The sequence below is a fragment of the Mastigoproctus giganteus genome, chromosome 11 (assembly GCF_048544385.1).
Source record: "Mastigoproctus giganteus isolate SK-2022 chromosome 11, ASM4854438v1, whole genome shotgun sequence".
NCBI classification, from domain to species: Eukaryota; Metazoa; Arthropoda; class Arachnida; order Uropygi; family Thelyphonidae; genus Mastigoproctus; species Mastigoproctus giganteus.
This window is the reverse complement of record NC_143585.1, coordinates 130396644-130413073: the sequence shown is the minus strand read 5'-3', so window position 1 is coordinate 130413073 and position 16430 is coordinate 130396644. Positions and strand designations below refer to the sequence as shown.

At 37.4% G+C, this 16430-nt stretch overlaps 1 protein-coding gene across 1 annotated transcript in view; it reads left to right on the top strand.

Annotated features, from left to right (window-relative positions):
- The window catches only part of Brr2 (U5 small nuclear ribonucleoprotein l(3)72Ab), a 570943-nt gene extending 555060 nt beyond the window's left edge, over nucleotides 1-15883 (top strand). The window contains exon 43 of the mRNA XM_090384330.1: nucleotides 15567-15883. Coding sequence (XP_090240456.1) covers nucleotides 15567-15815 — 249 coding nt within the window. The 3' untranslated portion in view covers nucleotides 15816-15883. The remainder of the gene's footprint in view (nucleotides 1-15566) is intronic.
- Nucleotides 15884-16430: the final 547 nt, after the last annotated feature.

The window sequence follows — 16430 nt, the reverse complement described above, 5'->3', positions numbered from 1 at the left end:
CATGCAATTTACTTCAAAACCATCACCAAGGCCTAAAAAGTTTTGCTTAAAGAAGTCCGGGATCAAGACCATGCTGATTGTGTTTTTTGACAAAAACTGTGATTCACAAGGAATTTGTACCTGAAAGGTACCTGAGAGTCAATTCTTAGGTTCTACATACAGGTGTTTCAAAGACTGTTGAAGTGTATTTCCAGGGGTAAGGCCCCAATTTTGAGAGAAGGGCAGCTGGTTCTTATTACAATAATGCCTCTGCCTATTCCACACTTGTTGTGAAGACATGGCATTGTACACATCAACTATTCATCCTGCTCTTCCGATCTAGCACCAAAGGACTTCTTCTTTCCCAAGATGAATATTGCACTGAAAGGAAGGAGAGTTCAGGATGTTGAGGGCATAAAGGAAAATGTAACCTTGAACTAAACATAATCTTTTTGGATGCCTTCACAGACTCTTTTTAGAACTGTGTAATAAGGGCATTCGATCAGGTGATGATTACTTTGAATAAAAATAAAACCATTTTTGAAGCTCCTTCACTTTATTTTATTTTATTTTATTTTTTCTAGCACTGCATTAGCCTGGGAACTTTATTGCAAAACCTTGTATGTGCATTGTTATAGTAGTTCCCAAGAATTCCCTTGAAACCTGCTTCTTGTTTCAGTGTTGAGCATATCTGCAAGGCCAGTCATTTTGTGTTGTATTGGTTTATATGCTTAGCAATGTGTTGTGCTGTTTAATTGGTTTCTTAGCAACTGGCCAACGAAAGCCACCTGGAAATCTGCTAGCTGGCTGCAATTCTTGGCACAAGGAGATATGCTATCTTCTATGCAAGTTTAAATCATTTTTGGGCCTCCCACCACAACTGTGGGGTTGCAGTGAGAGTGCCCAGTAAAGAAAGGGGGGGGGGCCTAAACAGTTATACCAAAAAAATAATAAATAAATAATATAAATTAATTTTTAAAAATTGATGTATAAACCAGTTGCATAAGGTGCAATATAAAAGGAAGGACTTGGATAGGAAAGATATCTGAAGGCATATAGATTGCATTTAACGTTATTGGGAGAATATAGCATTAGGATTAATAGAAGAGAAATCTCTTGGGGAAGGACCACAGCATAAATGTTGGAATGGGTGCCTTGCAGTACACTGTGACACTGTATTTGATAGTGTCATGTAGCCTTTTTAATGGTCACTGCCATCCGTATATAAGAATTGCGATGCTGCTCACTGTATGACAAGTGATGTATGCTCTCTGGATGGTTAAGTCAAGCTCGTCTGTGCAGACAAGCTTGACTAATGACTGTGATGAATCTAATCTGCATCTGATGACTGTGATGAATATACTCTCCAGCTGTTTAAAATGTAAATGTTATAAAGGATGTCAGATGAACTGTTGAGCTTAGTGGTAAAAATAAAAAATGTGTTGGGTGATTATAAATATAGTGGTGGCAGAGATAAAAAATGCATGGGATGATTATAATTTGTCAGGGGATGTACTGTGTAATCAAGTTACTCAAGACGTTGGTGGGCTAAGATAGATTATGAGAAGTCTTTAGATCTAACCACAGCAACATCTGGGGTAGCAGCCAGGAGTGGTCTGACATGAGCAAGAGAGAAGTGTTAACAGAAAGAGAGGTGGGGTTATATGCTGTTTTTATTTTCTTTGTTTTTTTAATTAATTCATTTTTTTGGGAGTGGACAAGTTGCTTGTTAGTACGGTTAAGATTTTTTTGTTCTTTTTTTTTTTTTTAATCCAACTGATACCATGAATAGAACAGGGAAAGGGAATTTGTTACTTCAACATAGAATTAGTAGTTAGTAGAGGATTATTGGGTGTTTTGGTTAGTCAAGATGCATACAGATAGGATATACCTGATGGGGGTGGGGTGATGTTTTAGTATGTGGAATTTATTCGAAGAAATTACTTCTATCAGCTATAAAGGGAAGAGTTTTTGTTTTTGCAAAGGCGGTTAAAATGGACTTAAACATTTTTTGAACTCTTTTTCAGCAAGAACAGCTGAGGTTATCAAATAAATATAAGTGCCCAATTAGAAGTGTTCAGAGAGAGAATTGTAGAGGCCACCAAGAGTTTTATAGCAACTAAGAGATATTTAGGTATTTGAGGCTTAACTTATTAGCATTAGTAGAGGCATATGATGCAAGAACGCAAGCTTATACAGCATCAGCCAAAAAAAAAAAAAAAAAAAAACCTTCCCATTTCACCCATCCATTCGCTCCAAATGTTTATCTAGTTCTGTCTTGAATTTATTTAAACTGAGTTGTCGACTTCTAAAATGACAGATGGAAGTTTATTCCAGCAATCAACCACGCGCTGGCTAAAGGCAACTTCCGCACGTCTATTCTACAACTGCCTTTCCTCAATTTGAATTTATGTCCTCTCAGGCAATTAATCTGGGCAAGAGGAAGAATCCCATCAGCATTGAGCATGCTCAAACCATTCAAGGCTTTAAACACCTCTATCAGATCACCTTGCCGGTGCCTAGTCCCCAGACACTGTAATTTGCAAAACTTAAGCCTTTCTTCGTAAGAGCAACCCTTTGTTCCATTTACTAATCTTGTTGCCCTTCTCTGTACTCATTCCAGCAGCTCTACATCCTTCTTTAAATGAGGACTCCAGACCTGTATACAGTACTCCAGGTGTGGCCTGACCATTGCCTTATAGCATTAGCATTAGTAGAGACATATGATGCAAGAAAGCAAGCTTATTCAGCATCAGCCAAAAAAAAAAAAAAAAAAAACACACCACTCCCATTTCACCCCTCCATTCACTCGAAATACCTGTCCAGTTGAGCCTTAAATTTGTTTAGGCTATCAACTTCAACAACAAGTGATGGAAGTCGGTTCCACCAACCAACCACTCGCTGGCCAAAGGCAAATTTCCGCACATCTATCCGACATCCATCCTTCCTCAATTTGAATTTATGCCCTCTGAGCTGATTATTCTGAGCAAGATGAAGAATCCCATTGGCATTGAGCATGCTCAAACCATTCAAAGCCTTATACACCTCTATCAGATCACCTCGCCAGTGCCTAGTCTCCAGACTCTGTAATTTGCAAAACTTAAGCCTTTCTTCGTAAGAGCAACCCTTTGTTCCATTCACTAATCTTGTTGCAGCAGCGTTCCAGCAGCTCTACATCCTTCTTGAAATGAGGCCTCCAGACCTGTATACAGTACTCAAGATGTGGCCTAACCATTGCTTTATACAAGGGAATAATCACCTCCTTATCCCTGCTAGAAAAATTCCTGTATATCATTGACAAGACACCATGAGCTACTCTTGCAGCTCGTCTGCACTGCTCAGAGAACTTCATATCTGCCTGCACAATTACCCCCAGGTCCTTTTCATTCTCCACCACTGTCAGTGTAGTACCGCAGAGTTGATACGTTGCTCTGGGGTTACTGTTTCCCATATGTAGTACTTTACATTTGTCAATGTTAAACTTCATTTGCCACCTCTCAGCCCATCTGTTCAACCTTTCCAGATCCTGTTGCAGCAGCATAGCGTCAGTGGTGTCCTTAACAACCCTGCCAACCTTTGTATCATCTGCAAACTTGGACATTAAACTTGATATCCCATCATCAATATCATTCATAAACACCGAAAATAACAACGGACCCAACACTGAACCCTGAGGAACTCCACTAATAACATTAGTCCACGTTGAGCAGTGTCCATTGATTACCACTCTCTGTCTTCTGCCACTCAACCATCCCCTTATCCATAGCAGCAATTTGCCTCCATTGCCACACTGCTCCAATTTGTGCAGCAGTATTCCATGTGCAACAGTATCAAAAGCCTTTCTAAGATCCAAATATATAATATCAAAGTTATTCCCTGCATCCAGTTCTTTTGTGACTACATCATAGTATCCAATCAAATTGGTCAGGCAAGACCTGCCCTTAACAAAACCATGCTGCATCTGAGCTATAACTGAATTCTTGTCTAGATGATACTGCAGTGCTTCTTTAACCAGTGCCTCCATTAATTTACCTGGAACAGAAGTTAAACTAACAGGTCTATAATTACTTGTGTCAGCCTTTGATCCTCCTTTGTGAATTGGGGTTACATTTGCACATCTCCAGTCTATGGGTTGTACCTCCCCTGAGTCCAAAGAAGCTCTCATAATTATGGCTAGGGGTTTGCTTACTTCCTTTGCTGCCTCCTTTAATATAACTAGATAGATCCCATCCACCCCAGGTGCCTTTTTATGTTTATCCTGAACAATCTCTCCTCCACTTTCCTCTCAGTTATTACAAAATCATCCAGCTCACTGCCAATGTTTACTTTACCTACATCATTCTCCTTCCTGAATAACTCCTCATGCGTGAATGTAGATGCAAAATACTCATTTAGATTGTTAGCCACCTGAGCAGGATCCTCAACTGTTGAACCATCAATATCCAGTGGACCAATCTGATTCATCCCTTTCCTTCTTGAGTTTAAATAGGTAAAGAACTCTTTTCTGTTTTTCTTTGCATTCTTTGCCAAGGATTTTTCGTAGTCTGCCTTTGCCTGCCTAATCTCCTTTGTGACTTGGTTACAGACCAACTTATATCTATCATAGGCTTCCATGTCACCCATTAATTTGTATGTATCCCATGCATTTTTCTTCTCTGCCACATGTCTTATTAGTTCATCTGACAACCATTTAGGCCTAAACCTTGAACAATATTTCTTAGTTGGTATGTAAAGCCTGGTAGCCTCCAAGATTAGTTCCTTGAATGCTTCCCATTTTGAGTTTGCTGTTGGTAACGTCATCAGTTGGTCCCACTGTATAGAATTTAAATACTGTCTCAGACCATCATAGTCGCCTTTACAAAAACAAAAACCTTCCCTTTACCTCTGATGGTAGTTACCTCCTTGAGTAAATCCCACTTCAACACACTGTGATCACTGCCACCTAGTGTTTCATTTATCTGCAGATTCTTAATGCATGAAGAATCACTACTGATAATCAGATCAAGAGTATTGCTCCCTCTTGTTGCCTCACAAACATGCTGATGTAGAAAACAATCATCCAATAAATCCACAAAAGCCTTGCTAGTGTGCGATTGACCAACCCACAAATTCCAGTCAATATCTGGGAAATTAAAATCCCCCATTATAAGACTCTCTGATTTACTGGCCCACTCTATTTCCTGTACAATATCTTATTATACTCATCAGAGTCATTAGGCCTATAGCACACTCCTACTCTCAATTTTGATTTCCCAATGCTTATGTCACACCAAACTGACTCGACACTGCCCTGTCCATCGATGTCGACTGGCTTCACTTCCTTGGACTTTATGTGTTTCTTAACTAATAGCATAACCCCTCCTCCCCTCCTGTCATGTCTATCCTTTCTATACACACTGTATTCCCCAAATTCCAGTTCTGCATTCCTTATATCTGTGTGATATCCCAACAATATCTGCCTTTGATGTTTTGAGCAATACCTCAAATTCATCAAATTTATTTACCAAACTCCTAGCATTGGTGTACACGTAGGTATACATGCACCTGTTCTTTTTCTTAGCTACCCTAACAAAGGCCGACCGGGCTAGCCGAGTGGGTAAAGTACCTGCCCGGCAACCCAAAGGTTGCGGGTTCGATTCCCGCTTCGGGCTTGGATCAAAGTACTGCAAAAACCTTGGGAGGTGCAATATGGCCACAGAAGCCGATGCGCCAACAACTACCAAATCAATCAAATCATTACCCTAACAAAACCCATGTGTTTACTTGTACCGCAATGACTCCCAGCAGTCTCTGAAATATCCTGCATCTTGTTTTTCAGGCTTCTGCTCATATCAGTAGAAGCAGTGCAAGAATTGCTTCCACCTCTGCCAGTGGCTACTGTTAATCTATTAGTCCTTGTATCCCCCCCAACTAGCAGTTTTCCGACCCACCTAACTCTGCCTCGACAGCATCAGCAAAAATTCTTACACCCTTTCTATTTAAGTGTATCCCATCCCTGTAGAAGCAATCTCTCCTGTTAACAAGTACAGTCCAGGCTGAAAAAAATTCTATCCCTTGAGCCTTGCACAATCCCTCCAGGGCCAAATTGATCGACAAGGCTCTCATCATATACTCCCTCCTATCGTGTCTGGGCAGAATTGCAGACACTTTCAAATTCAACCCTAATTTACGGCTTTTTTTCAACAGTGACCTGTACTTGCTAAGTAATTCCGCCGGTCTCCTACTCTTAATATCATTAGTGCCAACGTGTACAACTATATCACCTTTTGTGCCCTTAAAGATGATATCCGCTCTACAACGTCATCAACCTTTGCCCCTGGCAGACAAACCCTGGTCCTATTCCACCTATCCTTTTTGCAAAGCATGTTACCCGCTTCCCTGACAATAGAGTCACCAACAACTACTAGTTCCTGTGGGACCAGCGCATTCTGCCTAGGGGGCTGCCTTTGTGTTGCCTGATGACCAAGTGCAAGCTCTGGCATTGATGTGGGCAGCTGAGAGCTTGATGGGCCCCTCAATTTATTTCCTTCGAGGGCATCCACCCTGTCCTTCAAGCCCTCATAAAGGCCCATAACAATGCTGAGTTGTCGCCTGATTTCCTTGCACTCCTTACATCGTGCACACACAAAGACATCCCCCTTGGCAGTATCATGTCCCGTACCCGACTGCTCCGCAAACATCAAGCAAACAGTGCATTTTAAAAGACTGTGATTCAGAGGGCAACTGCCCCCCTCAGATCTCCCCTGAACCACAGCACTCCCATTAGCTTGAGCCTTTTGCTTTGCTGCTCTGGTCTGAGTCATGATTCCGATTTAATTCAATAAATTTCAAAACAAAATTAAATCCTTAAGTTATATCCCAAAACAGTATCCCCCTTGGCAGTATCATGTCCCGTACCTGACTGCTCCGCAAACATCAAGCAAAGCAGTGCATTTTAAAAGACTGTGATTCAGAGGGCAACTGCCCCCCTCAGATCTCCCCTGAACCACAGCACTCCCATTAGCTTGAGCCTTTTGCTTTGCTGCTCTGGTCTGAGTCATGATTCCGATTTAATTCAATAAATTTCAAAACAAAATTAAATCCTTAAGTTATATCCCAAAACAGTTATAACGCTATATTTATTTTTTCGGTATCTAGTGTTTTCTACGAGTTCGCTTTATATAACTTCCGTATCACGTGTACCACTATAGTTATGTATTAATTATTTGTTACGATTAAGTCGTTATATATATATATATAGAGTTAAAAGTACAATTTAATTGACAATAAAGTTTATCAAGATTAATAGATTTACTGATTAATTGACAATATTATATTATGCACCATACTACACTAAGGTTATGCTATCGTGTAAAAATGGCGGGAATTCACGAACGGTACTTCTACGGACTCGTAAGTATTGATTAGCTTTCAAATCTCGCTATCTCAATTTAGAATAAACTAAGGATCCTGACTAGGTCTATAATCTACTTATAGAAGATAATTTAATATAACAATTGGTTAATAATTCGACTAAATTTGGTTAAAAAAAAGACCTCTCGTTCAATTTGTAACACGTGGATTTGATACCCTTACCGATACTAAGTAATATCTACAAAATCTCTGTCTAAGTTAAACTTTAAACTAAGTATCGTAACTAGGAATATAAAGCTACTCTAGAAATAAGTTAATATGACAATTTAAGCTAATAAATCAGAAAATAAATCAGGAAAAACTTCTCTGTTCCAAGAGCGTGAAAGAGCTTCGTCCGCACAGTCTACTCTCGTACCCAGACCCGTACGTATACAAGAGGATAATCAGCTCCTTATCCCTGCTAAAAAAATTCCTGTATATCATTGACAAGACACCATGAGCTACTCTTGCAGACTGTCTGCACTGCTCAGAAAACTTCATATCTGACTGCACAATTACCCCCAGGTCCTTTTCATTCTCTACCACCTTGAATGTATTACCACACAGTTGATATATTACTCTGGGGTTAATGCTACCCATATACAGTACTTTACATTTGTCAATTTTAAACTTCAGTTGCCACCTCTCAGTCCATCTACTCAACATTTCTAGATAGTCTTGCAGTAGTGTACTGTCATTAACAACCCTGCTAACCTTGGTATCATCTGCAAACAGACATTAAGCCTGATATACCTTCATCATCAATATCATTAATAAATACAGAAAACAACAATGGACCCAGCATTAAACCCTGGGGGACTCCCCATGAAGAGCAGTATCCATTGATTACCACTCTCTGTCTTCTCCCACTCAACCATCCCTTTATCCATAGCAGCATTTTGCGCTTAATGCCATAAATATAGAGAAATTATATGATATTTGATATCAAAATTATTTTTTGCATCCAGTTCCTTTGTGGCCACATCATAGTATCTAATCAAATTGGTAAGACAAGACTTCCCCTTAACAAACCCTTGCTGTGTCCGAACTATAACCGAAGTGTTGTCTAGATGAACCTGCAGTGCTTCTTTAACCAGTGCCTCCATTAATGTCCCCGGAACAGAAGTTAAACTAACAGATCTGTAATTACTTGTGTCACCCTTTGATCCTCCTTTGTGAATTGGGGTCACATTTTCACATCTCCAGTCCATGGGTACCTCCCCTGAGTCCAAGGAAGCTCTCATAATTATGGCTAAGGGTTTGCTTGCTTCCTTTGCCACCTCCTTTAATATAACTGGTTAGATCCCATCCACCCCAGATGCCTTTTTTATGTTTATCTTCAACAATTTCTCCTCCATTTTGCTCTCAGTTATATACCCTAGTCCTGTTCCACCTATCCTTTTTGCACAATATATTACCCCGTTTCCCTGATAATAGAGTCACAAACAACAACTAGTTCCTGTGGGATCAGCACAATCTGCCTTGCAGATTGCCACTACGTTGCCTGATGTTCAAGTGCATGCTCTGGCATTGATGTGGCCAGCTGAGAGCTTGATGAGCCCCTCAATTTAAGTCCTTTGAGGGCATCTACCTTGTTCTTCAAGCTCATAAAGGACCAAAACAATGCTGAGTTTGCCTCATTTCCTTACATCAAGCACACACACAGAGACATTACCCTTGGCAATATCATATCTCATTCCTGATTGCTCCACAAATATCAAACAAGCAGTACATTTCAAAAGGCTGTGATTCAGAGGACAACCCCCCCCCCCAGTTCTCCCCTGAGCCACAGCACTCCCACTACCTTGAGCCTTTAATGCAATTAAAAATATTACACTAAACTTCTATCCCAATGCAGTAATAATACTGTATATACTGTAGACTCTCGATTTTCTGGGATAGATGGTATAAAAATATTCCCGGATAATCAATTTCCAAGTTAATCCAAAAATGCAGCAAGTCCCCAACATACTTAAGAGATACGTTACAGGACTTTTTACGTAACTTGGGATTGACTAATAAAATATTGCTACTATATGCCAAAATTACAAAAACCACATAATATCCTTAGAAGAATGAAGAAAAATAGTTATATATTTTTAATTAGTTCAATTAAAAACTTTATCTGGGGATAGCGGTGAAATAGCCGGAGTGACACATAAGAAAAGAAAACATAAAATGAAGAAAAAATGCATGTTATTGAACTGTAAAAACTGATATGGTATGAGAAGGCTTTGGCTAAGAATGCAAAGAAAAGCAGCAAGGAATTCTTTGCATGTGTTAACAATAAAAGGAGAGGGATAAATCACTTTGATATACTGGGTATGTATGGTAACTGTAGATGATCCTGTACAGATTTCTGATACACTGGATGAATATTTTGCATATACATATTCTTACATAAAGATATTTTTTGAGATGGTGTTAGAAAAAGGCTGTCTAATACTGATTGAAAGTTAAATTATTTTCTAATAACGGAAAGTAAGGTGGAAGAGAAACTGCTGCATCTAAAAGCAAACAAAGTACCTGCAAAGGTCATAACTGAACCTTCAGATATCATAATGAGAGTATCCTTAGATTGAAGAGAAGTACTTGCTGATTGGAGGTATGCAAATATATCTCCTATTCACAAGGGTGGTTCAAAAATTGATAAACCTAAAAGACTGTAGTGGGTAACTACAGTCGTTTAAATTTAATCTTTGTATCAGGAAAAATAATGGAATCAATAATTAAAGTAGTAGCGCAAGATCATCTTACTAAGAGTGACGTATTTGTTAAGAGAGAGAGAGAGAGAGAGAGAGAGAGAGAGAGAGAGAGAGAGAGAGAGATCATGCCTCACCAATCTGATTAGATACTGTGAAGTTGTTACAAAGGAACTAGATTTAAAGAATAATTTTGTCATCACGTACTTAGATTTCAGTAAACGTTTAATACTGTACATATGTTGTGTGTTGTGTAAATAGGAATGTGGCATTAGGGATAGTTACTACTTTGGATAAAAGGATGGGTAAGTGATATAATACAAAGAGTGGGTATAAATGGCTTAATGGACTAATGTCATAAGTATGAATTCCCCACAGATCAGTGTTGGGCTCCTTACTGTTTTAAATATATATTAATGATATTAATGTAAGTATTTCCAGTTTGATGTCTAAGTTTGCCAATGATACAAAGGTGGGCACAGTAATTGTTCTTGTTAGAGTGGAGGTTTAATGGTGTAAGGGCTACTATGCAAAATTGTGCCTCAGTATAGTAATCAGGGTATGCTGCTTTAAGAGGATCCAGATAAACTAAACAGATGGGTTGTAAAATGGCAATTAAGGTGTACAGGATAAATGCAAGGTACTTATTGTCGATGACTCTATTATCAGGAAAATAGGATATACATTGTGCATGAAGTATAGGCGGAATAGAACCAGGGTACTATACAAAAGTAGATAATGGTATTGTAGAACAGATATTATCTTTTAAGGACACAAAAGGTGATATTGTTGTACTTCTAGGCACTAATGATATTCTACTCAAGTAAAAGATCTGAGGACTTATTTAACAAGTACAGGGCAATGTTGTGAAAAAGTCACAACTTAGGATTGAATTTGAAAGTGTCTGTAATTGTGCCCAGACACAATAGGAGGGAGTATGTTTGTGAGCTTTGTCAATTGGTTTGGCCCTGGAGAGAATATGCAAGGGTCATGAAGTAGAATTTTTCTCAGCCTGATCTGTGTTTGTTAACAGGAGTGACTGTTTTTACAGGGATGGGATACACTTAAATAAAAGGGGGCATAAGAATATTTGATAATGCTATCAAAGAAGTAGTAAGCAGATCAGAAAACTGCTAGTGTTGGGGGGATACACAGATTAATAGATTAACTAGAGCTGCAGGGAGAGGTGAAAGCAATTCTTACAGTACTTCTATAGAAACATGCAGCAGTCTGGAAAGCAATGTGTTGAGGATTTCAAGCCCTACTGGGGGTTGTCACAGAAAAGGTAAATACATGGGCCATAACTAAGAGGAAAAATGGGTGCATGTACACTAATGCTAGGAGTAGTGTAAATAAATTTGATGAATTTGAAATACTGATTAAATCATCAAATGCAGACATTGTAGGGTTATTGGAGACATGTAGTAACTCAAATATAAGAGATAGTGAATTTGAATATGGTGGTTACAATGTGTACAGAAAGGACATACAGGACAGGGGGTCGGTCATGTTCTTAGTTAAGAGGCATATTAAATCTAAGGCAGTGCATCCAGAATAAATAGGTGACCAGTGCAATGTTGAGTCAGTTTGGTGTGACATAAGCACTGGTAATATGAAAATTAGAGTAGGACTGTGCTCTAGGCTAATGACTGTGATGAACATACTAAACAACTATACAGAGAAATAGAGTGGGCCAGTAAATCAGAATGTCTTATAATGGGTGATTTTAACTTTCCAGATAACGACTGGAATATGTGAGTTGGTCACTCACACACTATCAAGACTTTTGTGGATTTATTGGATGACTATTTTCTACAGCAGCAACATGATAAATAGGCAAGAAGAGAAGGAGTACTCTTGATCTGGTTATCAGCAGCGACCCACTGGGTGGCAGTGATCATAGTATACTGATGTGGAATTTACTTGGACATAACTACTGTCAAGGGTAAAGAGAAAATTTTGCTTTCATAAGGATGGCTACAGTGGTCTCAGACTGTTTTTAATTCTTACCAACAGCAAATTCTAAATGGAAGCATTAAATCTAAATATGTGATGACAAAATTATTCTTTACATCTAGTTCCTTTATAACAACTTCATAGTGGGACCAACTGATGATGTTACCAACAGCAAATTCTAAATGGGAAGCATTAAGGGAAATAATCATAGAAGGTCTAGGCTTTTCATACCAACTAAGAAATACTGTTTGAGGCTTAGACCTAAATGGATGTCAGATAAACTGATGAGACTTCTGGCAGAGATGAAATATGCATGTAAATTATCAAGTGATACAGAATGTCTGTGCAACAAATAAGGTAAAACTTTGATTTTTTAATTTAACAAATGCCATTTGCCTTATGAAATAAATTAGTAAATTAAAGACAAGGTGTTACCAATTTAAAATGTTTACCTCTGCTCAAATGTCAGTTACTTATTCTCTATTTCATTCAGTCACATTAAGAATGCTAAGTTCATTTTGTCAATTTTAGTTAAGTTGTAAACAAAAATTGAAAACATTGTTTTCAAATTAATCATGGCTTCTAAGATGTACAGAATTTTAATTTATTTTTATTATTTTTTTTTTTTTTTTATGTATAATTTTTAATTTCCTTGTATGATCCTATCTCCTACCATTTGCAATTTATAAGCAAATTTTACAGTGGCTTTCAATTTTTATGAGTTTTGGTCATATTTAAATGTACGATTGTCTTTAATATGTAACAGTGTAATTCAACGAGTATGGTTGGTTGACCTTTGGTTGGCTAAGATTTATTTGTGGTGGATGGTTGAGTTGATGAGATCAGTCCTCTCTTTCTCCTCACCCTTCCTCACTCTGAATCAAAAAATGAGGATGTGTTCTTCATGCATCTATAATTAGTAGTATTTTAAAAAATTCTTCCTGCCTTCAATTATCCTTGAAAGCCCATGGTTTGGCAGCATTTTCTGTAATGCATTTTGTTAGAAACTGTATTTCCATGCCCAAACCACATTAACAAACATATAACTTTAGTTAATGAAGCAACAGTTAATTTTTCTGCACTGTTTTAGTAACCTACATTAGTACAGTGGACCCCCACTTTATGATATTAATCCATTCCAGAAAGGGTTGAATATTATTATTATTATTATTATTAGCCATATGGTGCAAGGAAGCCTGAGGCTTCTACTGCACTAACCGAAAAAAAAAAAAAAAAAAAAAAAAAAAATTCTGAATTACCCTGAGAGAACAAGAGTCAGAAGTAGAAGGAAATCACCAAGAAAGAGAAGAATGGTGATATCCAGCTCAGGACCCTGGGTGTGCCAAGCCCATACTCACCAGATGTGGTTAAATACCTGGGGTTAAATAGTACTTCTACAGAAAATTACTTTGAGCTTAAACATGAAAAATAATCTGTAGTTCAGCTGCCATTATAGCTAATTGACATTGGTGAAAATAGATGCATTGCATCGATTGAGCTTGTGCAGTAATCTCTTACCAACTTCATGGGATACGTTCTTAAAAAATAGCATGGTTGGCAACACTAAATCCCATGAAAATAAGAGGGTTTAGAGGAAAAACAAAATATACAACATAAAAATAGTAATAAAGTGACAATAGAGTAATCAAGGATAATGGAACAATATATTATTATAAAGATGTGATCAAAAAGTTTGAGGACAAGCTTTTTTCTTGAAGTTCTGCAATCATAGCAGGCTGCATCTTGTCAGATGTTTGGCGACTAATTAAGACTAGCAACAGATGAATGTGTTACTGCAGTACTGTCTCTAGAATAGTGGATCACAGTAAAATCACTCATTTTAAAATGAGTGATTTATTTTGCAGCAAATTTACATAAAATTTAGTTTCAAATTAAAGATTAAGTGCAACAGAAACCAATAAAATGCTAAAACATCTTTCAGAGAAGATGCTATATGTCATTTAAAGAATTTTATGGTGATTCAAAAAGGTTAAAGAGGGTTGCTTCTCTGCTAAAGATGCTCCTTGCTTTTGCTGCCCTTCAACTTCCAGAAACCAGTGATTCACTCGATTGTGTTCTTAATTGAGAATGCATGTATTTCAGCAAGTTTGTATCTGGCATCCTGACTGATGATCACAGAGAGCAGCAAGTTCCCGCATGTCAACAACCAAACAACAAATGGTGTTCAACAACCAAAAACAAAGTTCCAGTCCTCTTGGTGGAAGACTTTGCCTTCTCCAAGACCAAAATGAAAGACAATTTCAATAAAATGTTAGGTCATGCTTATTTTTTTTTTTTTTTCCTCACAGGGTGATCATACAGGGTATGATCAAACAGTAAAGCAGTCCTGTAGTGACTATGCAGTACTCTTCAAAGAAAATGGCTGGAAATTTTGGCTTTGGGGAATTGGCACTTGCATCATGATAACATCCCCTGCCACTTGGCACTTTCCATTAAAGAATTTCTTGCAAAGCACTCCATCACTGTGGTACCTTATCCATCATACTCATTGGATGAGCATGACAGATGAGAGACTACAGTGATGGACTATTAGCAATTCCAAAAGAAGCCTATTGAGAATGCTTCCATAGGTTGCAGTAGCATTAGAATCAGTGTATCCAGTATCAGGGAAACTACTTCAAAGAAGATCCATCCAAATAGCCAACAAAAACAAGTCAAAAATACATACAAGAAAAATAAATGTTATTCAAAAGCAAAAAAATGCAGAGTGAGGCAGCCAAATGTCCACGTGCAGTGCTATAGTACTTATGAGTGTGTAACTGAGTAGGTAGGCCGCAATGGTTCTCAAACTTTGTTCTAGCAAATACAGTCTTAACTCCTAGTGTGACTTAAGCAACAAAATTTGGGGAACCACTTGGAGGATACAGCATAAAGAAATCCCTAACTTTTGCATTACTAAACCACTAAACTTTAAAAAATTGCTAAAACTATCCCCATGATTTGTGGGAGGTGGGAGCAATAATTGTAAGGTTCTTTGGTTAAAAAATATGAAGTTGAACACCTTTAAAAAAAAAACAGAGAATGTAAAATTTTGGTATATAAAGCTACATTATCTTTAAATCCGAAGTTAGGGAGGGATTACTGTTTAGTAATAGTGTAACTTTAACTTTTTCTTTTAAAACAAACTTTAAATTTCCTACACTATTAGAAGTTTAATCATCTTTAGCTATTACCCTTTTCCAATTGTTTCTACAATTGAGCATAATATTACCTCCTGAGCATGTAGGTAATATCAATCCATAATAGAATTCATACAGTTTTCAAATTAAAACCTATAATGCCACATTTTGTTTTTAGTTCATATATTTCACATATTATAAATAATTCATTTTGGAGAAACATTTTATTAAAAGTAGAAGATATAATTCTAAATTAAATATTACTAAAAATATTAATTTTAACGAATAATATCATGACTAGGACTAATATTTGCAAGTTAGTATTCTAAATAAATAATATTTCACTAAGGAAATAACATCTAGCTCCTTCATTTATAACAATTTTTCTTTCCAACAGAAACGTGAAGAAGGTTGGTGGGTAGTGATTGGTGATCCTAAGAGCAACTCCCTGATTTCAATAAAGAGGCTAACCCTTCAGCAGAAAGCTAAAGTGAAGTTGGATTTTGTTGCCCCAAATCCTGGTGATCATACATATACTTTGTATTTCATGAGTGATGCTTATATGGGATGTGACCAAGAATATAAATTTAACATTAGAGTTGGACAGATTTACAGTGGAAAAGCAAGTGATAGTGACAGTGACTAGACTTCTTGTGTTTCATTTGTTGATATACAGTATGTTTTGAATTTTGAAAAGCTCACGAACTCTGTACATATTTCATTTTTCTTTGTATTATGTATATATAAAGAAATGTATAAATTTTAAAATGTGGTAAAAATTTATGTACTGTTCATCATTAAAATGTACACCTTGTATTGTAGTTATAGTTACATTTTTTCTGCAGTTCTTCTTCACTTTATTCCAATAGTTTTTAACTCTTCTAAGTAAGATATGCTGCTCTTAATAATTAGAAAATAACATATTTGTATGATTTCCTAGTAAAATGTTCAATTAGTTGTGGTAATTATGCATACAGAGTGATTTGTAATTATGTTCATTCCTATAGAGAATATTCTCAGAGAACAAATCTAAGCCAAAAATATTTAATCAAAAATAGGTGATCAAACAGTATGTGCTATGATCACACAAAATGGGTTCTTGCAGTTGGATTGGGTTTACCCCTGTTATTTGTCTCCCTAAATACTGTAATAACTTTGCTCCCCCCATGCAGTACACTCCTGTTAAGTCTGTTACTACAGTTGGGGGGGGGGGACCAAGGGTCAGGGAATCCCAGTGGTTGGGTTGATGTGGTTGTTAAGG